The 27997-nt window shown below is 44.7% G+C and overlaps 1 protein-coding gene across 3 annotated transcripts in view; it reads left to right on the top strand.

The window, feature by feature from the left end:
• The window catches only part of gabrg1 (gamma-aminobutyric acid type A receptor subunit gamma1), a 154761-nt gene that overhangs the window by 107801 nt on the left and 18963 nt on the right, over positions 1–27997 (top strand). For 2 of the 3 annotated variants that reach the window (XM_072568451.1, XM_072568433.1), the window contains exons 5-7: positions 5004–5086; positions 19543–19680; positions 24188–24340. In XM_072568451.1, the coding sequence (XP_072424552.1) occupies positions 5004–5086; positions 19543–19680; positions 24188–24340 (374 nt within the window). The remainder of the gene's footprint in view (positions 1–5003; positions 5087–19542; positions 19681–24187; positions 24341–27997) is intronic. The other variant, XM_072568441.1, reaches the window with a different exon arrangement.

The raw sequence follows: 27997 nt of genomic DNA, 5'->3' as shown, positions 1-27997 counted from the left end.
TCTCCCCCCTCCCACTCAGCTCCTCACTCTCCCCCCACTCAGCTCCTCACTCTCCCCCCTCCCACTCAGCTCCTCACTCTCCCCCCACTCAGCTCCTCACTCTCCCCCCCCCACTCAGCCCCTCGCTCTCCCCCTCCCACTCAGCCCCTCGCTCTCCCCCCTCCCACTCAGCCCCTCGCTCTCCCCCTCCCACTCAGCCCCTCGCTCTCCCCCCTCCCACTCAGCCCCTCGCTCTCCCCCCCTCCCACTCAGCCCCTCGTTCTCCCCCCTCCCACTCAGCCCCTCGCTCTCCCCCCTCCCACTCAGCTCCTCACTCTCCCCCCACTCAGCTCCTCACTCTCCCCCTCCCACTCAGCTCCTCACTCTCCCCCCTCCCACTCAGCTCCTCACTCTCCCCCCACTCAGCCCCTCACTCTCCCCCCTCCCACTCAGCCCCTCGCTCTCCCCCCTCCCACTCAGCCCCTCGCTCTCCCCCCTCCCACTCAGCCCCTCGCTCTCCCCCTCCCACTCAGCCCCTCACTCTCCCTGCTCCCACTCAGCTCCTCACTCTCCCCCTCCCACTCAGCTCCTCACTCTCCCCCCACTCAGCTCCTCGCTCTCCCCCTCCCACTCAGCCCCTCACTCTCCCCCCTCCCACTCGGCTCCTCACTCTCCCCCCTCCCACTCAGCCCCTCACTCTCCCCCCTCCCACTCAGCTCCTCACTCTCCCCGATCCCTCTCAGCTCCTCACTCTCCCCATTCCCACTCAGCTCCTCTCGCTCTTCTCTAGGTGAGAGAAAAGCTTTGGTAAGGTCGGTGAAATTTGTGCAGAGTAATGATCCTGGGTGAATTAATGTTGAGGATTTATTGAGCTCTGTCCATTCTGATGATGTCACATAGTCTTTGGATAGAGAAACGGTTTTTGGCGAGGTTCTGATTGAGACAGATGTGACGAACCTGGCTCCTGATAGTTAAAGTGATGCCAGCCAGTTAAATATTAGTTGTACTATTGCTATCATGCAAGAAACTATACTTTATTATGTAAAACAAGTGCCATTTGTTAAGACTATGATGGCCAATCTGGATTTGAGACAGAAAGTTAATTTAGTTGGGTGGCAGCTGGCATGTGCTACAGAGTAGTGCCAACTGTGTGGCCTCGATTCCTACACTGGTTGATGTTCCTATGAAAGACTGTTTATTTAATCTGCTCACAAGGTATGCTGACCCTCAGATTAAACCATTAATTGTCATCTCTGTAATCAGTGAGGACCCCTCTCAGTAGGGCTATGGCAACTTTACATGTACTAACAAATTCTGTATATTGCTTCAGACACTGATTAGTGTCAAACTGGAAGTGCAGCTAATTTGTTTCAAGAATTCACCACAACCTGTGGAACTGCAAGGACTGTGGATTTCGGGCAGCATGGTGGCTCAGTGTTTAGCACTGCAGCCTCACAGCACCAGGAACCCAGGTTTGATTCCAGCCTCAGGCATTCTCCCTGTGTCTGCATGGGTTTCCTCTGGGTGCTCTGGTTTCCTCCCACAGTCCAAAGATGTGCAGGTGAGGTGAATTGGCCATGCTAAATTGCCCATAGTGTTCAGGGGTGTTTAAGTTAGATGTACTAGTCAGGGGTAAATGCAAAAGTAATGGGGTAGCAGAATGGAGCTGGGTGGATGTCTTCAGAGGGTCGGTGTGGACTTGTTGGGTTAACTGGCCTGCTTCCAGACTGGCCCATATTGTAGGGATTCTATGACAATGGATTTCCATCAGTTCTCTTGAAGGCAGGTAATCTTCTCAAAGCAGACTGACTATGTATCAGTCCCCATCTAGAACTTATTACGCTTATTAACCCAAAGGTTGAGAGATCTGTTGAATTGCAGAAATTTAAGTGCAAACTTCATTGACCCATTGATTTCCTGGCTTGCTGGTCATGGTGGAGTAGGGGCTATAAGGAGCAATGAGGTCATAGATTGTGGTTGAATATAATTCTGTCCCTGCTGATGGCCCACAGTGACTCATGGGTGTCCAGGTTTGACTTACTAGATCTGTTCATAATCTATCCTATTTAGCAAGGTGGCAGTGTCACACAACGTGATTAAGGGTATCCTCAATGTGAAGATGGGACTTTGAATCCACAAAGACTGTGACGCCCATTCCTCCTAATACTGTCATGACAGATTTATCTGCGACAGGCAAATGGAAGAGAACAAAGTCAAGGATGCTTTTTTTCCCCAGCTGTAGGTCTTCTCAAACACCAGCTGCAGACCCAGTCTAGCAGCTTGTCCTTTTGTCTCTGTTAGTAGTGGTACTATATCAAGGCACTTTCAGTGATGGTGAAGTTCCTCACCCAGAATACATTATATGCATTTGTTGCTCAGTGTTTGTTCCAATTGGTGTTGAGCATGGAAGAATACTAATACATTAATTGTGATGTGTGGGTAGGAGGGTGGTGTTTGGGGGAGTGTGGAATTGGCTGGGGGAGGGGTGCATTGAGGAGGGGGCTGACATTTGATAATCCACAACAGATTATTCCTTCCATATGTTCGACCTGTTGCCATTAGGCTTCCTCATCTAATTCTGCTAACTCTGGAGTTAATGTTGATAACTGTCAGGAAGCTCACCTTTGACTACATAACCACTATGCCACAGACACTGCTGGGTCTAACCTGCCAGTGGGACAGTATGCACATACCAGGATTGTTGGCCCTGGGACCTTGTCTCAGAGGTATAATCAGGTACATTTAACTATGGTAGAGAGGTGTTTGACTAATATTGAGACAGCTCTCACAATGTTGACACAAACGTCCAAGAAGGAGTTTGCAGTATTGACCAAGCTACAGTTGATGTCATTGTTTCCATTGTTTATGTCAAAATTGGGTGGTTTCTTCAGTTTCATTGCTTTAAGACTTTGGATTGGTTTGATACAACTGAGAGACATGCTAGGCTCTTTCCAGCAGTCATGAGTCACCAACATTGCTGTGGGCCAGGAGTCTTTTGTAGGCCAAAACCGTGTAAGGACAGTAGATTTAACTCCTCAAAGGACACCAGTGTACCAGATGCATTTGTGTAATAATTTTGGAGTTATCATCAGAATAGTTTTTTAAATTGAAATTAAATTCCACCAACTACCAAGCAGAAGTTGAACACGTGATCTCAGTTCAAGCCTGGGCTTCTGGTTTACTAGTCATGTGTCACTATTTCTATGTCACTGTCTCGCTGCGATGGAAACTGACTGAAAGGGGACATGCTGCGTGCTTCAGACACATCAAATGCTGCTTTACTACTTCATCCAGTCTACATTAAGTGGATCTTAATGTATCTGACATTAAGTGATCAGCTGTTTTTGGGTAAATCTACTGGTATTCATCTATAATACCTTCCCATTCTATATGAATTATATATACCTAACACATTCATGGGGTCCTAGTCTTTGTGGTTTTAAGATAGTTGTTCTAATACAATAGTTACTGTTTCCAAAGTTCTGTTAACTATATTGTCCATTCTTTGGTTGGAACGACGGTGAAACAAACATCACCACAACAATACCTCCTCTGTCAATTCAACCTATTAGCACTTTCATTAAGACAGATGCAGGAAGACCACATTCTAAAGGGAATAACAAATTTACACTGCGAAGTTAAAAAGGTACTGATTGGCTAATAAGTGGACTCTAATTGGTTGAGGCATTGCCATGGAGAAAGCACCAGGGAATAGTTGACCGTAAACCTTGGTTTAAATTTAGAAAAGCTGTCTGTGATGGTTATGGTGCTGCCATGGTGGAATAATAAGGGAACTATTGTGCCTATTCATTTTTTTTTGTTGTAAAAGTTGCAATGCCTGGCTATATTCTTCCTGTTTCTAAATGTCTTGCATATGGATATATGTGGATTCTAGCAAGTGTAGGTGAGCCACATTGGCAATCCAATAGGTAATTTTAAACTGGGGTTTTTACTACTATCTATCACAGGCTGAACTTTGCTCGTCAATATACTAACTGGCATTCCCACAGCTTTAACTGTTGTATGATTAGCCTTATCCCAAAAATTGGTCCTGAGCCATTTGTTGTCCATTCAAGCTTGATGCTGCAAAGGGCAAATTAAAGCTTTTCTGCAGGATAATATCTACCTCAGTCAAATCATTGCACAACGTACATTGCACAAACTCATCAATAACATAATGCCAGCACTGCTAGTCCTGAAAAGTGCTCTGTGTATCTCAAGATTTCCTGGAAGGGAGAGGTTGTTCACAAACACAAGCAACAAGCCAATGCACACTGATATTACATGGTAGCAACCTAAGTGGTGTTTTCCAACAGCTGAACGGAGATTCTGCCCATCACACAAATGAGCGATGGGGTGTACAAATGTCAGTGTCAGTGCAATGCCAGGTACATGGATCATATATGCCAACAACTGGTGGATTCAATGATACATCATATCTCTTTGGCTGTTCATAACTGACTGAGTTCCAACCAGATTGCAAGCCCCAGCAGGCAAAGTTCAGAATATAATCTATAACATTAGATATGATTCTATGTGTTATCGAATGATTGCAAGTGTGCTAATTACACGAACAACCAAGTACAGATTACCAGTTAACACTCCAGGGGTTGGGCGGGGGGCAGGGGGGGCATCTAGATGTTACATATACAGGGCCCTATCCTCTGCAAAAATACAGAGCCTATATCCAGACTTTGCAGCTATTCCCCTCTGTGTTCCCCATGGCAACATCTTGACCAATCAGATCCACCTTGCCAACCAGTCAACACCATACTTCTGCTGCAGTAAAAGTTATAGTTCCCCTTGATATTTCCCATTCTTACATCTGTCCTAATGAATGTGAGATGAAAAGCTTCAATGATATGTATCCTTCTTAAGCACCATACAAGTTCTGTACAACAGGTACCAATGTTCCTTAATATGCATTTTAAAATTAACACTAATAAATGTACATTAATATTAACATTAGTTTTGATTGGACAAAGTTGATGATTTTATTTTTCCCCTTTTGTTTGCAACATTAGATTAACCATCAATGCTGAATGCTATCTTCAGCTTCATGACTTTCCTATGGATCATCATTCCTGTCCTCTGGAATTCTCAAGCTGTAAGTGTGGCATCATGTGCACCTTTATTTCTAGTACAAAATAATTTGGGATATAAATAATGCTGTAACAACAGCAAATTACTTGGTAGGTGCGTCAAGTAATCGATAGGCTATTAACTTCACTACATAATGGCCTAAAAGAATTAGATGGTGCATTGTAGCCTTGTTGTATGCAATGATCCTTCAAAGCACCATTAGTCAAATGCAGCTTTATTGTCTGAACATGTTGGCTCACTTCATGCTAGCCTATTGCTTATGACAAAGTAATCTACCTAAACCAATAATTTGCAAACTACATTGTAGTGTTAAAAACTGATAAAGGTTATTTTAGAATCGTTTGAATAAAACACTCTCCCCATTATCTGACATAAACATTTTAACAATTTTATTTTCAGTCTCTAGAAACTAATTTTGTTTTGCTTTCTTTGAGTCATGTGAACAAATCTTTTTCATAATTTATTGTTGAGATGATTTAATCAATTCTTGGTTCTTGGAGGCTAAATCTATTGCATTTAGTGTTTTGAAAAGAATAGAATGACAGGCTGGTTCCAGCACAGAAGAAGGCCATTCAACCCATCCAAGATGATCATGTGAAGCAGCAATTCACCCTCACTCCCCTTCCCTGCCTTTTCCCCATCTCAGATAAGATGACAAAACTGCACCCAGTACTCTAGCTGTGGTTTCACTAAATTCCTATAAAATTCAAGCAATCGATCATGATTCCTGTACTCACCTCCTCTTGCAATAAAGGCTAATATTCCATGAGGCTTCCTTTAAGGGCAGCACAATGGCTCAGTGGTTAGCATTGTGCCTCATAGTACCAGGGCTCTGAGTTTGATTCCAGTCTCCAGTGACTGTAGGTGTGAAGAGTGCATGGGTTTCCTCCGAATGCTCTGGTTTCTTCCCACAATCCAAAGATGTGCAGGTTAGGTGGAATGGCCATGCCACATCGCCACGTAGTGTGCAGGCTAGGTGTGTTAGCCATGGGAAATGCAGGGTTACAGGGATGGGGTTGGTCTAGGTGGGATGTTTTTCAAAGGGCTGTTGTGGACTCTTAAAGGGCCAAATGGTCCACTACCACATGGTAAAGATTCTATGAGTTTGCTGCACCTGCATGTTAGCCTTCAGAGAAATCATATTTAGTAGCAGATTAGGGTTGGGGGTAGGGGTGTTGGGAGAGAGTGATGTGGGGGGTCAAGGTACAGTCACTGCCACAGAAATATCCAAAACAAACATTGAGATGCCTGCCTTTAACCCAAGCAGGAAGGAGGGTGGCTCTGCTGGATTTGGATAATCAGTTTCTTTTGCAGCTGTTGATTTGGGAGCTCTGCTGTCAGGAAGGAGAGTGTGTCAGAAAAGGAAGCATTACACATTGATCCTAACAAGAGACAACATGGGAATGGTGTCTTCACACATTGGCACCATAAAAGCCAATCCAGGTGGTGGAGGCAGAACAGTGTGTACCAGGTAGGAGCATGAAGAGGGCAGTCAGACTTAACCTCTCGTTTTAGATTCAGTTTAATTGTAATACTTCGTGTAATTGAAAGAATAGACTGAATTTGTTTGGCCGAACCAACATAAACATTTGTTTTACTGATTAATTATCCAACCAATGCAGGTAAAAGTATGATTTCACATGTTTCACGGAACTTTTAAAAATAAGTATAATAAAGTGGAAAGGAGTAATTTTTAATAAAGCAGTGATTTTCAATCAACTCACTTCAGGACACCAGCTTATGACTTTTGGCTGTCTGGGCACATGTCTCTCATTCTGTTCTGTTGACTGATGGAGTTATACAGCATGGAAACAGATCCTTCAGTCCAACTCATCCATGCCAATCAGATATCCTAAACCGAACTGCATTTGGCCCATCTCCCTCTAAACCTTTCCAATTCGTGTACCTATCCAAATGTCTTTTGAATATTGTGCCTCTACCATTTACCCTGGCAGCTCATTCCATACATGCCCCACCCTCTGTGAGGAGAAGTTGCCTCTCAGGTCCATTTTAAATCTTTCCCCTCTCACCTTTAACCTACGCCCTGTAGTTTTGGACTCCCCTACCCTTGGGAAAAGACTTTGGCGATTCACCTGAACTGAGCCCTTTATGATTTTATAAGCCTCTATAACATCACAGCTCAGCCTCTGACAATCCAGGGGAAAATGTCCCAGATGGTCAAGCCTCTCCTTCTAACTCAAGCCCCCCCCCCTCGGTCATGGTAACATCTTGTAACTCTTTGCTGTACCCTTTCTAGTTTAACAACATCCTTCCTATAGCAGGGTGGTCAGAATTGAGTGCAGTATTCCAAAAGTGGCTCCACCACTCTCTTGTACAGTTGTAACGTAACATCCCAACTCCTGGACTTAATGTTATAATCAATGAAGGCAAGCATGCCAAAGCCCCTGTCTACCTGCGACATCATTTTCAAGGAACTATGAATCGTCACCCCTAGGTCCCTTTGATGTTCCATTGTGTTCTGTCGGCTTTGCTGGGCATTGGTTTGCTGAGCATTGTGTGCCATGGTTATGTTTATGTTCTTGAGAGTGATGCTTATCTTACAGATATTACTTCCTATGATCTCCTGACTGATTGATTGTATCCCTTGTATCAGTTACTTATGTCAATATTCCTTTTGTTACAGCTTAGTTTACTAACTTTATAGATCGCTACCAAAATGTGGCACCATCAGAGTAATTTGTTGTCCACTTTGAAGATATATAATGTCTTGTGCTAATGATCAACATTGTACAGAGATGTCTCAACTGATTCATCCAAATATTCTTGAAAATTCCCCAGCCTGTCAATATCGTTTAGTTAAAGAAAATATTTAGTAAGTTAACCAAAGGCACTATCACAGGACAACTAAGGTTTTTCTTCTCCCAGAGAAAGTGTCATGTTATCATGAATTGAACCCTATCACTGATTGCAGTGTTTTCCACAGTAGGTAGCTAAGTATCATTGCAAGACATAGCTAATTTGAATTTTAATGTAATATATCTGAAAATGCCAGTTTTATACTTCAACTATTATGCATATAAAATAATTAATTTACAAAGCTAAATCAATATAGGACACTGTTGCAACCATATTACCATACAAATAGTCTCTTTCAGCATTTGTTTATTTGAACTCATGGCTAAATTACATCTTCCACTAAACACAGAAATACAGGCATACTTTGACAAAATGGTATTTTATTGACGCAATTGAGCTAAATAAAACTTAATTCTTCATTTGCTGAATCAGGTTAAAATAATTAGTTTTCACTTAGTTATTGAAACTAAACTCAAGCCTACAGTAAGAATATACTGACAATGCAGGCCACGTCTCAATATGACTGAAAACTAATACAGAAGGTGCCTGAAGCTAACCTGAAAAATGGTGATTGACATGTGTCACATAGTGCAGCAACAGCTTGCACTATAATCTTACCTCTGCATACCTGCCACTGGCTGTACAATGTTATCATGGCTCTGAATTTAGGTATCAGGCTCTTTCTATTTCTGAGGGAATCAATAATACACAACTGAGCCGATTGAACTTTGCTCCTTCTTTTAAAGGGTTTCTTTGCAAAGTAAAGTAGGAATCAAAGGCCTTAATGATGTTTCCTTATTTGCCTATTTCTTCTTTGATCCCATGTCAAATCAAAATGATGTCAGCACTGCTGCTGATTGTACACAGCAATGCTGTAGCCTGATCCTTGTCAGGCCTGTGAGTGAGTCCAGAGGTGATCTGAGGCCTGACAAAGTGGAGGCATCAATTGATCTAGTGTGGTCTTAGTAAAGAACCATTGTTTAGACCATAATATCGTAACAAATCGGAGTGGAATTAGGCCATTTGGCCCATCGAGTCTGCTTCTCCATTTGATCATGGATAATATGTTTCTCAACCCCATTCTCCTGCCTTCTCCCGTAACCATTGATCTCCTTACTAATCATGAACGTATCTGTCTCTGTCTTAAATATACTCAATGTCTTGACCGCACAGGCTTTCGTGGCAATGAGTTCCACAATTTCACCATCCTCAGGTTGAAGAAATTCCTCCTGATTTGATTTATTATCGTCACATGTACCGAGATACAGTGAAAATTATTGTTTTACATGCTATCCAGACAAATCAAACCTTAAATAAGTACATCAGGGTAATAGAACAAATTGTAGAATATAATGTTACAGCTACAGAGAAGGCACAGAGAAAGATCAACTCTAATATATAAGAGGTCCATTCACAAGTCTGATAATAGTAAGGAAGTTATGCTTAAATCTGTTGGTATGTGTTTTCAAACTTCTGTATCTTTTGCCTGATGGAAGTGGGTGGAAAAGAATATAACCAAAGTGGGAGGGGTCTTTGATTATGTTGATTGCTTAACGAGGCAGTGGGATGTGTAGGCAGAGTGGAAGGATGGCTGGTTCATGATGGACTGGGCTGTGCTGACAACTCTGCAATTTCTTGCAGTTGCCATACCACCCTATGATGCATCCAGATAGGATGCTTTCTATGGTGCATCTATAAAAATTGGTAAGTAGGTACATTGGTATGCTTTCTTGACTATAGCGTCGATGTGGGTGGACCAGGATAGATCGTTGGTGATGTTTAATCCTCAGAACTTGAAGCTCTGGACCACCTCCCCCTCAGCCCCATTGAGACAGACGGGGCATGCCCTCCACTCCACTTCCTGAAGTCAATGACCAGCTCTTTCAGTTTGCTGACATTGAGGGAGAAATTGTGGTCTTTACAGCATCCCACTAAGCTGTCTGTCTCTTTCCTGTACTTTCTACCTTGTTGTTTGAGTTCCAACCTAATACAGTGGTGTCATCAGCAAATTTATAAGTGGAGTTAGAGCTGAATTTGGCCAAGCAGTTGTGTGTCTGTAAGGAGTGTAGTAAGGGGCTAAGTACATAGCCTTGTGGGGCTCCAGTGTTGATGGTTGTCATGGAGGAGTGTTGTTGCCTATCTTTACTGATTGCAGTGTATGGTTCAGAAAGTTGAGGGATCCTCATCTCAGTTCAAAACGGTCATCCCTCCACTCTGAGGTTGTGCCCGCAGGTCCTACTCTTTCCTAGTAACAGGAACATCTTCTCCACATCCACTCTGTCCAGGCTTCGCAGTATATTGTAAATTTCAATGAGATCCCCCCTCATCCTACTAAATTTCACTGAGTACAGGCTCAGAGTCCTCAACTGCACCTCATATGACAAGCTCTTTGTCTCCAGGATCATTCTTGTGAGCTTCCTCTGGACCCCCTCTGAGGCCAGCATATCTTTCCTCAGATACAGGGCCCAAAAACTGCTCACAGTATTCCAGAAAAAAAGAAGTGTTTAGGTAGAGCCCTTCATATTGTTTTAATATATGCTGCCATTGCCTTTAGCTATCCCATACTGTCCTATGATGTAACCCCGTTCTTGCACTGTGTCTTACGTCATTGCCTCCTTGTGTTTATCCGCATGACTTCCACCATTATGACCGTGTATCGAAATGACTTTACCACCACATTAATCACCCACTGTGGGCAATCCACCACCAGTCATCAATGAGCCAGTCAGATAGACACCCAACTACTTTGATAGTCTTTTCTGCGTTCTATGAGTTGTAGACTCATTGACCACTCCCACATTTGCAAGAGCAGATTGGACAGACAAGCTTTCCTGCTGTAACAGATGTATGTACCAGACCATGCACCATAAAGCTGCAGATATGAACTGTCACTTAGACATCTGTGTGCTTGTGGTGAACAGCTCACCATATCAGAACAAAGCAGGGAGTAAAATTGCTGTCAGCACATGTGTAATGTAACCGTTCATATCCAACAGCAGTGCTAGGCACTACTAAGATTCCTGTCCATGCTTACTTTGTGGTTGCTGGAGTGTTACACTGTAGGATGTCTCTCCTGCAGCACCTCCACCAGAAGCTGGAGATCCAAACTGCTAAACTTAGAAGCTGACTCTCCCAGTCTTCCACATGCTGAGCTCTGTGGGATATTCCAGCAATACCAACATAGAACAAAAAGGGTTGTAAGGCATGTAGTCTACATTTCTCTGAAGCACATTTGTGCACTTTCATGAATTAACCATTTTTTTCTGTCTCATCAGTAAATACTTGGGATGGTACTGTGGGTGGGTGGTGGGGAGGGAATGTCTTTCCAGAGATGTGATGAATTTTGCTGCTGTCACTACCTGATGGCATGCTGTACTCCGATTGGAATGACCCTGTGGATTTATTCTGTGAGAATCGTGCTGCTCTGCTGTTCCTCCATGCAGCTGAGACAGAACTGATCAGGGGTAAAGTAAATGGATGCATCTCGATTGATGGGTGGTAATGGCGCAAAGGTCCATGCTACTTGCGCTGTGTATCACAAATTTCCCCAAATTTCCCCAACACAAATACTAACCTGTGTTGATACAGATTACCTTAAGGTGCCCGGAGTGCCAAAACGTTGCCATATGGCTATGTTTATGATGCCTCTCCATGGTTATGTGGTTTAATGTGCTTCTGTACAATTTGAATTAGCAACAGGCATGGCTGGTTTATCATATTAAAAGCGACTGATGGGTCATCAGTACCAGCAAAAGCAAGCAATTGGACAACATTTAGAGATTTAGAGTCATAGATGTACAGCATTGAAACAGACCCTTCGGTCCAATCCATCCATGCCAACCAGATAGCCCAACCTAATCTAGTCCCACCTACCAGCACCCGGCCCATATCCCTCCAAACTCTTCCTATTCATCCAACTGCCTCTTAAATGTTGCGATTGTACCAGCCTCCACCACTTCCTCTGGCAGCTTATTCCACACGCGTGCCACCTTCTGTGTGAAAATGTTGCCCCTTAGGTCTCTTTTATATCTTTCCCCTCTCACCCTAACCTATGCCCTCTAGTTCTGGAGTCCCCCACCCCAGGGAAAAGACTTTGTCTATTTATCCTATCCATGCCCCTCATGATTTTGTAAACCTCTATAAGGTCACCCCTCAGCCTCCGACGCTCCAGGGAAAACAGCCCCAGCCTGTTCAACCTCTCCCTGTAGCTCAGATTCTCCAATCCTGGCAACATCCTTGTAAATCTTTTCTGAACCCTTTCAAGTTTCACAACATCTTTCCGATAGGAAGGAGACCAGAATTGCGTGCAATATTCCAACAGTCGCCTGACCAATGTCCTGTATAGTCGCAACATGACCTCCCAACTCCTGTACTCAATACTCTGACCAATAAAGGAAAGCATACCAAACGCCTTCTTCACTATCCTATCTACCTACGACGCCACTTTCAAGGAGCTTTGAACCTGCACTCCAAGGTCTCTTTGTTCAGCAACACACCCTAGGACCTTACCATTAAGTGTATAAGTCCTGCTAAGATTTGCTTTCTCAAAATGCAGCACCTTATCTGAATTAAACTCCATCTGCCATTTCTCAGCCCATTGGCCCATCTGGTCCAGATCCTGTTGTAATCTGAGGTAACCCTCTTCGCTGTCCACTACACCTCCAATTTTGGTGTCATCTACAAACTTACTAACTATACCTCTTATGCTCGCATCCAAATCATTTATGTAAATGACAAAAAGTAGAGGGCCCAGCACCGATCCTTGTGGCACTCCACTGGTCACAGGCCTCCAGTCTGAAAAACAATCCTCCACCACCACCCTCTGTCTTCTACCTCTGAGCCAGTTCTGTATCCAAATGGCTAGTTCTCCCTGTATTCCATGAGTTTTAACCTTGCTAATCAGTCTCCCATGGGAAACCTTGTCGAACGCCTTACTGAAGTCCATATAGATCACATCTACTGCTCTGCTCTCATCAATCTTCTTTGTTACTTCTTCAAAGAAACTCAATCAAGTTTGTGAGACATGATTTCCCACGCACAAAGCCGCGTTGACTATCCCTAATCAGTCCTTGTCTTTCCAAATACATGTACATCCTGTCCCTCAGGATTCCCTCCAACAATTTCCCACCACCGAGGTCAGGCTCACCGGTCTATAGTTTCCCAGCTTGTCTTTACCATCCTTCTTAAATAGTGGCACCATGTTTGCCAACTTCCAGTCTTCCGGCACCTCACCTGTGACTACCGATGATACAAATATCTCAGCAAGAGTCCCAGCAATCACTTCTCTAGCTTCCCACAGAGTTCAGGTACACCTGATCAGGACCTGGGGATTTATCCACCTTTAGCCATTTCAAGACATCCAGCACTTCCTCCTCTGTTTAATCTGGACATTTTGCAAGATGTCACCATTTATTTCCCGACAGTCTATATCTTCCATATCCTTTTCCACAGTAAATACTGATGCAAAATATTCATTTCGTATCTCCCCCATTTTCTGTGGCTCCACACAAAGGCCACCTTACTGATCTTTGAGGGGCCCTACTCTCTCCCTAGTTACCCTTTTGTGCTTAACATATTTGTAAAAACCCTTTGGATTCTCCTTAATTCTATTTGCCAAAGCTAACGTACACTTAATTCCTCAGTGGCCAAGGCACAGTCACAACAGCCTGGATTTCCTGGTCCACAAATGGATGATCTTACCGGTGTACTTTTTAAATGTGACTGAGTTGCCCAACCAATGCTGGGCCCAACTTTGCCTCTCTCTAACAGGTCAGCAGGTCCAATTCCTCTTACGCCCTCCCCCCACCCCACTTCCCTGTACACTTTCTCCCAAATCTGGCTTTTCGACCTGTGAGCTTTCCCAAATCTGCATTCCTGACCTACAAGTGACAATTCTGCCATGCTTCCTGAGCTAAACTCAAATGCAAGTTAAACTCGTTGAAACACGGATTGCAGTTGATCTTTGTTTCAAATGCAGAACTTATTTGAATCACTAGAAGTAAAGGTTTAGTGAGGCTGTAAGAAACTCAATTCCAAATATTGTCCCAGTCATTAATCCAACCGTCCATCCCACATTTTAAAAGTTTTAGATTTTCACTGCCTTAGATGAAAATGGTGAAGGAAATTGCCTGACCCTTGGTGAAAGTGGGAGAAAGAAAGGGCTGGAGATCAGAGTCGAGAGTGTGGAAAAGCACAGTGGTCCGACAGCATCCGAGGAGCAGGAGAGTCGACGTTTCATGCATAAGCTCTTCATCAGGAACGCGAGTCAAATGGGAGGGTGGGGGTAAGGCTGGGGGAAGGTAGCTGGGAAGGCATTAGGTAGATGGAGGTGGGGGGGTGATGGTGATAGATTGGAGGGGAGGGTGAAGCGGATGGGTGGGAAGGAAGATGGTTGGGTAGGACAGTTCAAGAGAATGGTGCCAAGTTGGAGGGTCGAATCTGGAATGAGGTTGATGGAGGGGAGGTGAAGAAACTGATGAAATCGAGGTTGTTGCTGTGTGGTTGGAGGGTCCCAAAGTGGAAGATGAGGTGTTCTTCCTCTAGGTATCGGGTGGCTCAGATTTGGCGATGGAGGAGGCCCAGGACTTGCATGTCCTTGGCGGAGTGGGGGGGGGGGGAGGGGGGGGTTGAAGTGGTCGGCCACAGGGCAGTGGGGTTGTTAGGTGTGTGTGTCCCAGAGATGTTCCCTGAAACAATCTTTAAATTGGTGTCCTGTCTCCTCAATGTAGAGGAGAACACATCAAGAGCAATGGACACAGGAGATGAGATTTTTGGATACGCAGGAAAATCTCCATTGGATGTGGAAGGATCCTTTGGAACCTTGGGTAAAGGTGAGGGGAGAGGTGTCTAGTAAGTGTTTAGAGATCCACTCCATTCACTCACTGAGGAAGATCAAAATGTGATGTATGAGAAAATGTCAGGCAATTGTTTCACTTGCTCCTTCTGGAGAAACAGAGACATTTCATTTTTATCATTGCCTTGCTTCCAAACAAGGAAAAAGTGAGGACTGCAGATGCTAGAGATCAGAGTCGAAGAATGGTGCTGGAAAAGCACAACCAGTCAGACAGCATCCGAGGAGTAGGAGAATCAACATTTCGAGCATAAGCTCATCATCAGAAATGAGGGGGTAGCCCAAGGGGGCTGAGAGATAAATGGGAGGGGGTGGGGCTGGGGGGAAGGTAGATGGGAATGTGATAGATAGATGAAGGTGGGTTAATGGTGAAAGGTCGAAGAGGACAGTGGAACAGATAGGTGGGAAGGAAAATGGACAGTTCAAGAGGGCAGTGCCAAGCTAGAGGATCAGAGTTAAGGCAGGGGAGGGGAAATGGAGAAATTGGTGAAATCCACATTGATCCCTTGTGGTTGGAGAGTCCCAAGGCGGAATAAAAGGCGTTCTTCCTCCAGGCGTCAGGTGGCTAGAATTTAGCGATGGAGGAGGCCCAGGATTTGCATGTCCTTGGTGGAGTAGGAGCAGGGGTTAAAGTGTTCAGCCACAGGGTGGTGGGGTTGTTTAGTGAGTGTGTCCCAGATATGTTCTCGGAAATGTTCCATATGTTTCCCTCTTGTCGCGCCAAAGCAGAGGAGACCACATCGAGAACATTGGTTACATTGGATGATGTATGTGGAAGTGCAGGCAAATCTCTGTTGGATGTTCAAGGACTCTTTAGAGCCTTGGATAGAGGTGACGGGGAGGTGTGGGCGTAGGTTTTATACTTCTTGCAGTGGCAGGGGAAGGTGCCCAAACGTGAGGGTGGGCTGTTGGTGGGCATGGACCTAAGAAGGGAGTCGTGGAGGGAATGGTCACTCCAGAACACAGATAGGGGTGGGGAGGGAAATATATCCCTGGTGGAGGGGTCTGTTGTGGAAGGGGATGATGTGATATATCTGGAGGTTGGTAGGGTGGAAGGTGAGGACCGAGGTGTTCTGTCCTTGTTGCTTTTGGAAAGGTGGGTTTCAAGGGCAGAGGTATGGGAAGTGGAGGAGATGTGCTGGAGGGCATTGTTGACCACATGGGAGGGTAAATGGTGTCTTTGGAGAAGGCGGCCATCTGGGATGTTCTGTGGTGGAATTGGTCCTCTGGGGAGCAGATGTGGTAGAGAGGGAGGAATTTGGAATAAGGGATAGCATTTTTGCAGGAGGCAGGGTGGGAGGAGGTGTAGTCCAGGTAGCTGTGGAAGTTGGTAGGTTTGTATTTGATGTCAGTGTCGGGTCGGTCGCCAGAAATGGACATGGAGAGGTCCAGGAAGGGAAGGGAGGCATCCAAGATGGTCCAGGTTGACTTGAGGTCAGGGTGGAAAGTGTTCATGAAGTTCATGAACTGTTCAACCTCCTCGTCCTTCATCATGGTGAATGGAGGTATACAGGCACTTGGATGTCCATGGTGTCCAGCCCCCTCACCAACCCCAACCTCTCACCCTCAGAAAGCGCAGCCCTCCAATCCCAACCTCACCATCAAATCAGCAGATGTGGGGGAGGGGGGTGGGGTGGGGGATGCAGTGCAGTGGTAGTTTCGCGCACCGACCTCTACACCGCTGAAGCCAGGTGGCAACTCGCGCACACCTCCTCTTATCGCCCCCTCGACCACAACCTCACCTTCCATCACCAAACCATCATCTCCCAGACCATCCACAACCTCATCACCTCAGGGGATCTCCCACCAACAGCTTCCAACCTCATAGTTTGGGAACCCAGTACTGCCCAGTTCTACCTCCCATCAAAAATTCACAAACCTGACTGCCCCAGTTGACCCATTGACTCAGCCTGTTGCTGTCCCACCAAACTTACCTCTGCATGTCTTGACATCGTACTGTTCCCCTTTGGTCCAGCAACTTCTCACATACATTCGGGACACAACCCACACCCTCCACCTCCTCTATGACCCCCGCTTCCCTGGCCCCCAATGCCTCATCTTCACCATGGACAGCCAATCCCTGTACACATCTGTCCACCATGATGAAGGCCTCCAAGCACTCCATTTCTTACTGTCCTGCCACCCCAACCAGTACCCTTCAACTGACACACTCATTTGATTACTGAACTGGTCCTCGTCCTCAACAACTTTTCTTTCCAATCCTCCCAGTTCCTCCAGACCAAAGGGGTAGCCGTGGGCACCCATATGGGCCCCAGCTATGCCTGCCTTTTTCTTGGGTATGTGGAACAGTCCATCTTCTGTAGCTACACTGACACCATCCCCCACCTTTTCTTCTGCTACATCAGTGAATGTATTGGCGCCACCTCGTGCTCCCATGAGAGGTTTGAACAGTTCATCAACTTCACGAACACCTTCCACTGCGACCTCAAGTACACCTGGACCATCTCGGACAACTCGCTCCCCTTCCTGGACCTCTCCATCTCCATTTCCGGTGACCGTCTCAACACAGACATCTACGACAAAGCCACCGTTTTCTACAGCTACCTGGACTACACCTCCTCCTGTAGAAATGCTATCCCTTATTCCCAATCCGTCCGCCTCCCAGGAGGACCAATTCCACCATAGAACTTCCCAGGTGGCCTCCTTCTTCAAACACCGCAATTTCCCCTCCCACATAGTTGACAATGCCCTCCAGCACACCATCTCCACCTCCTGCGTCGCCGCTCTTGAATGCCACCCCTTCCTACGCAACAAGGACAGAACCCCTCACCTTCCACCCCACCAACCTCCATATACAATGCATCATCCTCCGCCATTTCTGCCACCTACATATAACAAATCATCCTTTGCCACTTCCGCCTACAAACAGACCCCACCACCAGAGATATATTTCTCACCCCCACCCCTATCTGCATTCCGGAGAGACCATTCCCTCCGCGATTCCTTTGTTAGGTCCACAACCCCACCAACCCACCCTCCACTCTTGGCACCTTACCTTGTCACTGTAACAAGTGCAAAACCTGCATCCAGACCTCCCCGCTCACTTTTGTCCAAGGCCCCAAAGGATCCTTCCACATCTGACAGAGATTTGCCTGTACTTCCACACACAACATCTACTGTGTCCGTTGCTCTTGATGTGATCTCCTCTACATTGGGGAGACAGGCCACCAACTTGTGGAACATTTAAGAGAATATCTCTGGGACACCCGCACTGAACAACTTCACTACCATGTGGGCTGAACACTTTATCTCCCCCTCCCACTCTGCCAAGGATATGCAAGTCCTTGGCCTCCTACACCACCAAACTCTAGCTACCGAGGCCTGGAGGAAGAATGTTTCACCTTCCGCCTTGGGATCCTCCAACCACACTGGTTGATGTGGATTTCACCAGTTTCGTCATTTCCCTTCCCTCCACCTTACCCCAGATCCAGCCCTGCAACCTGGCACTGCCCTCTTGAACTGTCCTACCTGCCCATCTTCCCTCCGACCTATCAGCTCCACCTCCCTCTCTGACCTATCACCTTTGCCCCTACCTTCATCTACCTGTTCCCACCTACCTCATCCCTCGTCCCACCCCCATCCCATTTATCTTTCAGCTCCCTTGGGCTACCCCCCCACCTCATTCCTGATGAAGAGTTTATGCTCGAAACGTCGACTGTCCTGTACCTGGGATGCTGCCTGACCTGTGCTTTTCCAGCACCACACCCTTCAACTCTTGCTTCCAAACAACACTAGTCCATAGGTTTGATATAGTTTGTAGTCACTATGACAAGAAGAGGCTGCATTTGTTTTGCCGTATCTCTAGCTATTGGTTTTGACCCTGAAAGTTTGTCAAATGGAAGAACCAGCTCTGTCTTCCGTCAGGGTTATTGGAGTCAGGCCCTACAAAAATTTAGGCTCAGTGTTTTATTGAAGAAAGGTATTTAATTATTTTTAATTCGAGTAACCTTTTACTGAAATGTAAAGCTGACTAAATTGCAATGTGGGAAGCCACGTTGAATTACCCTGATGCTGATTGAACTTAAATAATTCAAATAACTTTGATTATCCAGGAGAAGCTAGTGAATGGTTGTATAAGACTTTCAAGGCCTGTTCATTGAACTGCTTAGCCCCAAATCTATGTCCAACCAATCATAGAATCTCTACAGTGTGGAAACAGGCCATTTGGGCCAACAAGTCCACACCGACCGTCCAAAGTGTATCCCACCCAAACCTATTCCTTGCCCTAATGCTCTACATTTCCCATGACTAATGAACCTAACCTACACATCCCTGAACACTATGGTCAATTTACTTGACCCTGTACATCTTTAGACTGTGGGAGGAAACTGGAGTACTTGGAGGAAAAGCACAGGGCGACACAGGGAAAATGTGTAAACTCCACACAGACCGTCTCCAAAGACTGGAATCGAACCTTGGTTCCTGGCGCTGTGAGGCAGCAGTGCTCATCGCTGAGCCACTGTGTTGCCCTTGAGAGGGATAGATTTTTTTTCTCTCTCAAATTGTTTGACATCAGAACCTGAGATCAGAATCCTAACATTCTTAGTGTAAGTGCCAGGAGTCACTGAGGTCATCATTTTGCAGGTCAACAGATCCTTATGTATCTGCCACTACACTTCATTTGAGTTATGCATTTTAAGGCAACCAAACCCAAGCAGAAAATCTACATTAATCTGTCCACTGACGACAAGCATTTACTTTTGAAGTAGACTTTTGAAGTCAGTACGAGTTAATGTCTTTTTTTTGCTATTTCTCATAAATTTCCTTTGCAGATGGGTACCCAAAAAATGAAATTGTGTATCGCTGGAAGAAAGATCCAGTTGAAATTGCTCATCAAAAGCATTGGCGACTTTATCAGTTTGCATTTGATGGATTCAGAAACACAACTGATGTAATGCATACTCAGTCTGGTAAGACAACACAGTACTGCTTCAGGAAAAATGTTGAAAATTGCACAGCAAATTCCTATTTTTTTTATGTTAGGCATGATTACATTCTGATCAAACAAAAGAGTATGATAAAAAGCAAATCCCTTGGTACCACTCTTTGTAAGCATGTAGTCAAGTGTTGCATTATATGTTGGAGTCCAAAAAACAGACCAGTTTGTTATCTTGTTGATACAGAACTATTGCAGCTCGGCTGACATCGGGATTTCCATAAGTCAGCAGACTGAGCTGAGACACGGAGAGCTAATCTAGAGTCTGAAATCCTGTTTGTTCCCTGCAGAACCTGCTAGACATGGGTGTCAAGAGAGAATGTAGCATCAGGTTCAGCTTGAGGACTTGACTTCAGCAGTGAGAAAATAGCAATGCTCATACTGTTAAAATTCACTCTCAAGAAAACCACTGCTTAGCAAACTACTAAAGGTAGCTGGCACCTGTGAAACAATATTTAGCAAGTGTCAGTACCATCAAATTATTTTAAGACATAAAACTCACGAACATAAGGAGAGTTGGAGAGTAGAAACAAGCAGTGTGTAAAATCAGCATTACACCTGATAATGACAACATCGAAGTGTGTGGGTTCCGTTAAGCAGCTGAGCAGCACTGACATTAGAAATGGCCAGTGCTGAGGCTGTCATGTGGAAGAGTGGGTATGTCCATGCCAGGCTGCCCTCTCAGACAATTTGGTTTTTTTGAGTATGCCAATGCCTGGCACTCAGATTGGGATGGGGCACATTTCAATTGCTGTGCCTCAGCTGCAGGGTCAGTCATTTCCATTGAAGGGTATGATCATAGTGGAGACTTGTGGCCCGAGTAACGTACTGGACAATTATAAGGGTTAATGGTGGTGCCCCTGGCTGCTTTGCTTGGGCAAAATGTGGGACAGTGGTTCAGGAGGACAGTATTCACCCTCCCACTACTGCTGTTCAGCTGGTGCCTTCCCTGTTGCCTGTCAGCTAGCAACTTCAGCTTTGGCTGTGACAGACAAGTTAATACAATTCATGGTTACGCCTTTTAGAGCCATATTCCAGGACGTGAGGCAAAGGGAGCTGTGGAAATTGGTCCTGAAGTATTGGATGTACCTATGGAGATGAAGGCTGCTTTAACCTGTTAGATGATCAGTGCTGCAAGAGCCTGAGATGGCTGAGATTCCAAGCAAATGGCCACTCAGATTTGTGCCGAATGTGGTGAAAGAAACATCCATTTATTCTAATCTCATTTTCTAGCGATTGTCCCATTGCCTTGTTTGCTGTGATGTTTCAAGTGTTCATCTAAATAATTCTTAAATACCTTTATTGTTCCTATCTATACCACCCTTTCAGGCAGTGCGTTCCAGATATCCGCAACCCTCTGGATAAAAGCTAAATTTCCAAATCCCCTTTAAGCTCCCTGCTCCTGACCTTAAAACTATGTCCCCTGGTTATTCACTCCTCTACTAAGGGGAAAAGTTTCTCCCTATTTACATTGTTTATGGTCCTCAGTACTTTGAACACTCCAATCAGGTCTCACTCAGCCTGCTCTGTTCTGGAAAACAACTCCTGACTATCTAGTGCCTCTTCATAATTGAACTGTTCCAGCTCAGGCAGTATTCTAGTGAATCTCCTGTATACACTCTATACAGCCTTCCCAGCGTGAGGTGACCAGAAATGCAGACAGTAGTCCGGCTGTGGCCGAACAAACACCATAGACAATTCCATCATGTCCTCATTGTGCTTGTATTCAGCGCCTTGACTAATAAAAGCAAGTATCCCATGACCCTTCTCAACCACCTTATTTATCTGCCCCTCTGTCTTCAAGGATCTATGGACATGCACACCAAAGTCCCTCTGATCCTCTGAACTTCCAAGGGTATTACCAGTCAAAGTGTACTCCTGCGTCTTGTTAGTCCTCCCAAAATGCAACACCTCACACTTTTCAGGATTAAATTCCGGATTTGCCACTGTTCAGTCCACCTGACCAGTCTGCCAATATTGTCCTGTCGTCTAAGGCTTTCTTTCTTACTATTGACCACATCACCAACTTTAGTCTCAGCTGCAAACTTGCTGATCACACCTCCTACATCAACATCCAGGTCATTCAACAACAAACAGCAAGGGACCCAGCACAAAACTCATGTGGTATGCCACTGGATACAGGCTTCCCATGACAAAAAAAAACTTTTTGACCATTATGCTCTACTTCCTGCTACTACGCCAATTGTTTTAAACAATCTGCCATGCAAAAAGCTTGTCAAAAACCTGATCTATCTTGCTCATCAGGTAGACAGACCTGAGAATTAAAATTAGCATTTAACTATTCTTTCTGCAATTCCATGTCAGTGATGACCCAACCAGTCAGCATCCTGTTTATGTTATACTTGTGGGACTTGAGCATTGTTGGCTGGTCAGCATTTATGGCTTGTTCCTAGTCGACCTTGAGAAGGCGATGGTGAGCTGCCTTCTTGAACCACTGCACTCTACATGCCATAAGTATACACATATGGCCTTAGGGAGGGAATTCCAGGCTTTTGACTCTGTGACAGTGAAGGAATGGTGATATATTTCCAAATCAAGGCGGTGAGTTGCTCTGAGGAGACTCGGAGGTGGTGGTGCAAGCATCTGCTGCATTGTATCTCTTGATGGAAATGATCGTGCTCTATAAACTTATGTCCTTTTTTCCAAGCCTGTATCTTGAGTCCCAGGCATGATCAGTGCCAGATAAAAAGCATTGACTTCTTGAGTCCTTTTAGCAATGCAAAAGGCGAAAAATATACTTGTGCACATCAATTTACAAAATAGTTGAAGAAACGACAGTGGTACAATGAAATGGATTTGTTCTTTCAAAGAGCCCAGAGATTGGAAAGGCCTTATATTGTGCTTCAGGATTCAATGATTCCATTTAATTCTATTGGCACTGCTTCAGTGTATGTCCAACGTACATGCTGGTGAAAAATGATAGCTTGTCAACAAAGCAACAGACTTATCGTTCATTTCACCACAATTCCTGTTTTCTCCAGTCAAAACAATTATAGAGTCATCAAGTCATAGAGATGTACAGCATGGAAACAGACACTTTGGTAAACTTGTCTATGCCGATCAAATATCCTAAATTAATCCATTCCCATTTGCCAGCACTTGGCCCATATCCCTCTAAACCCTTCCTTTCATATATCCATCCAAATGCCTTTTTAATGTTGCCATTGTACCAGCCTCCACCACTTCCTCTGGCAGCTTATTCCATACACTCACCACTCTCTGCGTGAAAACGTTGCCCCTTAGGTCCCTTTTAAACCTTCCCCTCTCACCTTGAACCTATGTTTTCTAGTTCTGGACTCCCCACTTGTTTATTTACCCTATCCATGCCCCTCATGATTTTATAAACCACCATAAGGACACCCCTCAGCCTCTGATATTCCAGGGAAAACAGCCCCAGCCTATTCAGCTCTCCCCATAACTCAAGCCCTCCAACTCTGAAAACATCCTTGTAAATCTTTTCTGAACCCTTTCAAGTTACCCAAAATTCCAAAATGGCCTAACGAGTGTCCTGTACAGCTGCAACATGACCTCCCAACTCCTATTCTCAATACATTGACAAATAAAGGAAAGTGTACCAAACACCTTCTTCACTATCCTATCTACCTGCGACTCCACTTTCAAGGAACTATGAACCTGTACTCCAAGATCTCTTTGTTCAGCAACATGCCCCAGGACCTTACCATTAAGTGTATAAGTCCTGCCCTGATTTGCCTTTCTAAAATACACGCCCCTTACATTTATCTAAATTAAATTCCATCTGCTACTCCTTGGCCCATTGGCCCATGTGATCAAGATCCCTTTGTACTCTAAGGTGACCTCCTTGACGTCCACTACACCTCCAATTTTGGTGTCATCTGCATCAGTTGCTGTCCTTCACTGAACATCAGCTATGTGAGGCTAAATGAGAATCTCCACTCATCTGATGGAGTCAGTAGGCACTTGTTTCAGGATGTACCCACTATTATTTTCATCTCCTAGTCTGCTCCCACAGTTGAGGCATAACATTCAGTGTTCCAAACATCTTGGTTGCACTTGTAAGATTGAAGGCCTTACCCTATGAAACAGGTCTTTGCCTAATGTCTGGCTGTCGAGGGCTGCACAGGAATCTATGAAATGGACCACGAATGTATGCCCATCTAATTGCTCTGAGACACCTGTATCTCGGTTTTATTTGCAAGCCATTACAAATAAATAAATGTGTTAGAACATCCATGCACTAGTTAATCACCACAGATTTAAAAGAAATCGCTCACCAGCCTGTTCACATAGGAGGCACCTCTAGAATACCATAATATTCTTGAATAATTCTAAGTGCACCTACAATGTAATCAAGGAAGATATGTAATCAATTCTATTGAAAAGATGATCAGGAAAGAACAATTTTCATTTACTGACTCATCCTTTAAAAAAATACTGTTATTCAAATTAAGTAAAATGTAATTTAATTTTTCTCTTCATAGGAGATTATGTCATAATGACAATATTCTTTGATCTAAGTAGAAGAATGGGGTACTTCACAATTCAGACCTACATACCTTGCTCACTTACAGTTGTCCTGTCATGGGTCTCGTTCTGGATCAATAAAGATGCCGTACCAGCGAGAACATCATTAGGTATGATTTGACTCCTGACTTTATCTGCTTTTTAGTGTCAATATGTTGAGCTATTTATTAAGCATTAACATGTATAAACTGCTTTTTTAAAAACTTAATATTCATAAGAAATTAATATAGTTTAAGAGACAATAGGGAAGAAATGAAGTTCTTTAATGCCTGTTTTATAAGGCAGGATGAGAAATCAACAAGCACTCAACCGCTTCATGCTGTCAATTGAATGGGAGTCTAGAGGACCTTCTCTTTCCCTGCAGGTAGAGATCATCTCTCCTCCTTCCCATTTCCACCCCAAAACCTCTAGTGCCAGATCCAAAATACTTGGAGCTCACTCTTTCCCAGATTAGATTCTCTTCAATCATAAATCCCATCACCCACAACCTGTCCCCAACCCCATTTTAGATAGTGAAGGCTAGCTTTAATTGGTGGTAGCCGCTTGTGATATCGAGCCTGTTAATGTGAGTAGCCAATGAACAGCACAGTTCATGTTAGCTGCGCACAATAATCACGTACAGCACATGACGACTGCGCTGCCCGCATTGCAGTCAATGGGTCCAGGCTATTGCTTATTGAAATTCCTGTGCCCGTTTTCAGGGTTTTTCAATTTAGTTTTCAAAGAATTTTTATTCCATCCAAATAAATCTGAAGGAAGTGTAATTACAGCAGTGCATAGGTGAAAGTCATTTTCTTCAAAACAAGGCAATAAGATTGAGAAAGCTATTGTTGCTCATTTCTACTTACATTTGGTGTTACTGGGTGCATGACTGTGACTGTCTTGTCATCGATTCAGAATTTGTTTATGAAACAGTTTAAGGAGGCAGACCTTAAACATTGCATAAATTGTCGGATAACTCGAACTTGAACAAAAACAATATTTTCAAATTTAAATATTTAAGGCTACAGTTTTACAAGAATGCTAAAAACATGCACGTATGCTGTCTGGGACACATTTCTCTTACGAAGATTGTTTGGAAGTATTTGGGGGTGGGGAGAGTACAATAGGTGAGTGGGGGAGGGGATGAAGGTGATAGGTCAGGATGGAGGGTGGAGTGGATAGGTGGAAAGGAAGATAGGCAAGTAAGACAAGTCACGGGGACAGTGCTGAGCTGGAAGTTTGGAGCTGGGGTGAGGTGGGGGAAGGAGAAATGAGGAAACTGTTGAAGTCCACATTGATGCCCTGGGGTTGAAGTGTTCCGAGGCTGAAGATGAGGCATTCTTCTTCCAGGCGTTGGGTGGTGAGGGAGCGGCGGTGAAGGAGGCCAAGGACCTCCATGTCCTCGGCTGAGTGGGAGGGGGAGTTGAAATGTTGGGCCACAGGGCGGTGTGGTTTGATTGGTGCAGGTGTCCCAGAGATGTTCCCTAATGCGCTCTGCTAGGAGGCGTCCAGTCTCCCCAATGTAGAGGAGACCACATCGGGAGCAACGGATACAATAAATGATATTGGTGGATGTGCAGGTAAACCTTTGATGGATGTGGAAGGCTCCTTTGGGGCCTTGGATGGAGGTGAGGAAGGAGGTGTGGGCGCAGGTTTTGCAATTCCTGCAGTGGCAGGGGAAGGTGCCAGGACGGGAGGGAGGGTTGTTGGGGGGCGTGGACCTGACCAAGTAATCACAAAGGGAACAGTCTTTGCGGGAGGTGGAAAGGGGTGGGGAGGGAAATATATCCCTGGTGGTGGGGTCCATTTGGAGGTGGTGGAAATGTCGGCAGATGACTTGGTTTGTGCGAAGGCTGGTAGGGTGGAAGGTGAGCACCAGGGGTGTTCTGTCCTTGTTACGGTTGGAGGGTTGGGGTCTGAGGACGGAGGTGCGGGATGTGGACGAGATGCGTTGGAGGGCATCTTTAACCATGTGGGAAGGGAAATTGTGGTCTCTAAAGAAGGAGGCCATCTGGTGTGTTCTGTTGTGGAACGGCCTCTGCCGTATCTGCTCCCAGACTACTTCTGGGGTGGAATTATGCTCCAATTCTTTTTATTTCCACATGCTGCTCTTAACTTGTGCCCAATCGAACAATCTGTTTTGCTGAAAGCTACACAAACAATAAACGCTTTGGTGAATAAAAGGAGAAGCAATTTCAATTAAATTTTCTTGAAAGTAGTGTTTTAGTAAGTGTTTCAGCAAGCACTATGTCTTTCATATAGCAAAACTGATATATTAATTGAATGCTTGAAAATTCAAACTGCTTAATTAATAACACTTAAGGTTAACTCTCTACCACCCTCCCAACATCTCTCTCTCTCTCTCTTATTCACTCTCTCCACTGTTTCTGTGTTACTGGGTTACTTGACTGACATCCAGTCTCAGGCGAACCGCAGTATCTTTCTGTAAGACAAGCTAACCAAATTTTTCGGTCTCTTTTTGTTTTCATTCCCTCTCCAGGTTGAATTGGATTATTTATCATTTTGATCTCCTGTTTGACTCTAAGCTGATTCCATATCTTTTGTTTCACAAAGTCTGCTTTATTCACCTCTATAAGCTCACCTGCTTTTTACTTCAGCCTATTTGTTGCTGAAACCTTCATAGATACCTTTGCTATCTTTATATTCAACTAATCCAAAGCTTTGCTGATACATGGCCATTCTTCCTACACCAGAAACCTCCCTACTGTATTTGCTGTACTGCCACAACGCACTAAGTCAGTTTGTGCACCATTCCTCATTCATCTACATTTTATTGTATGCTCCAATAAATTTATCTTAAATTCTTATCCATGGGTTTAATTCTCTGAATAGCAATGTGTTCTCTGTGTAACACCTGTCAAACAGTTATTTTCTCTGATAGGCATCTTGTGCCTTTTTCCTTTCAACAACTCACTATTGGCTAGGTCTTGGTCTTGACCTGTTTAGATCCACAGTGCTGTTCTAACCTTAAATCCTGCTAAGAATTGTATTCATAAAACCATCTTAAAAGACCGTCCTCCTTAACTCATCTCTTTAACAATAATTTTGCTTTCACCTCTTATAATCTCATCTTTGATTCCATGTTAGTTTTTCAGTTTTGCCCCTGTGAAACACCTCAAGACACTTTTCCATGTTAAAGGTGTTACATAACTGCAAGTTGTCTTTGTTGCGATACAAGATTATTTTGAAATAATATTTATTTCTGTCAGGACAAAACTTCTGCCTGACTTAAAGCTGTGCCTTGACTGTGCTATGTTTGGTAAAAACAATGACTGCAGATGCTGAAAACCAAATACTGGATTAGTGGTGCTGGAAGAGCACAGCAGTTCAGGCAGCATCCAAGGAGCAGCGAAATCGACGTTTCGGGCAAAAGCCCTTCATCAGGAATAAAGGCAGTGAGCCTGGAGCATGGAGAGATAAGCTAGAGGAGGGTGGGGGTGGGGAGAAAGCAGCATAGAGTACAATGGGTGAGTGGGGGAGGAGATGAAGGTGATAGGTCAAGGAGGAGAGGGTGGAGTGGATAGGTGGAAAAGAAGATAGGCAGGTCGGACAAGTCCGGACAAGTCAAGGAGACAGTTACTGAGCTGGAAGTTTGAAACTAGGATGAGGTGGGGGAAGGGGAAATGAGGAAGCTGTTGAAGTCCACATTGATGCCCTGCGGTTGAAGTGTTCCGAGGTGGAAGATGAGGCGTTCTTCCTCCAGGCGTCTGGTGGTGAGGGAACGGCGGTGAAGGAGGCCCAGGACCTCCATGTCCTCGGCAGAG

The sequence above is a fragment of the Chiloscyllium punctatum genome, chromosome 1, assembly GCF_047496795.1.
Source record: "Chiloscyllium punctatum isolate Juve2018m chromosome 1, sChiPun1.3, whole genome shotgun sequence".
In the NCBI taxonomy this organism is placed as follows: Eukaryota; Metazoa; Chordata; class Chondrichthyes; order Orectolobiformes; family Hemiscylliidae; genus Chiloscyllium; species Chiloscyllium punctatum.
This window is presented reverse-complemented; position numbering and strand designations above follow the sequence as displayed.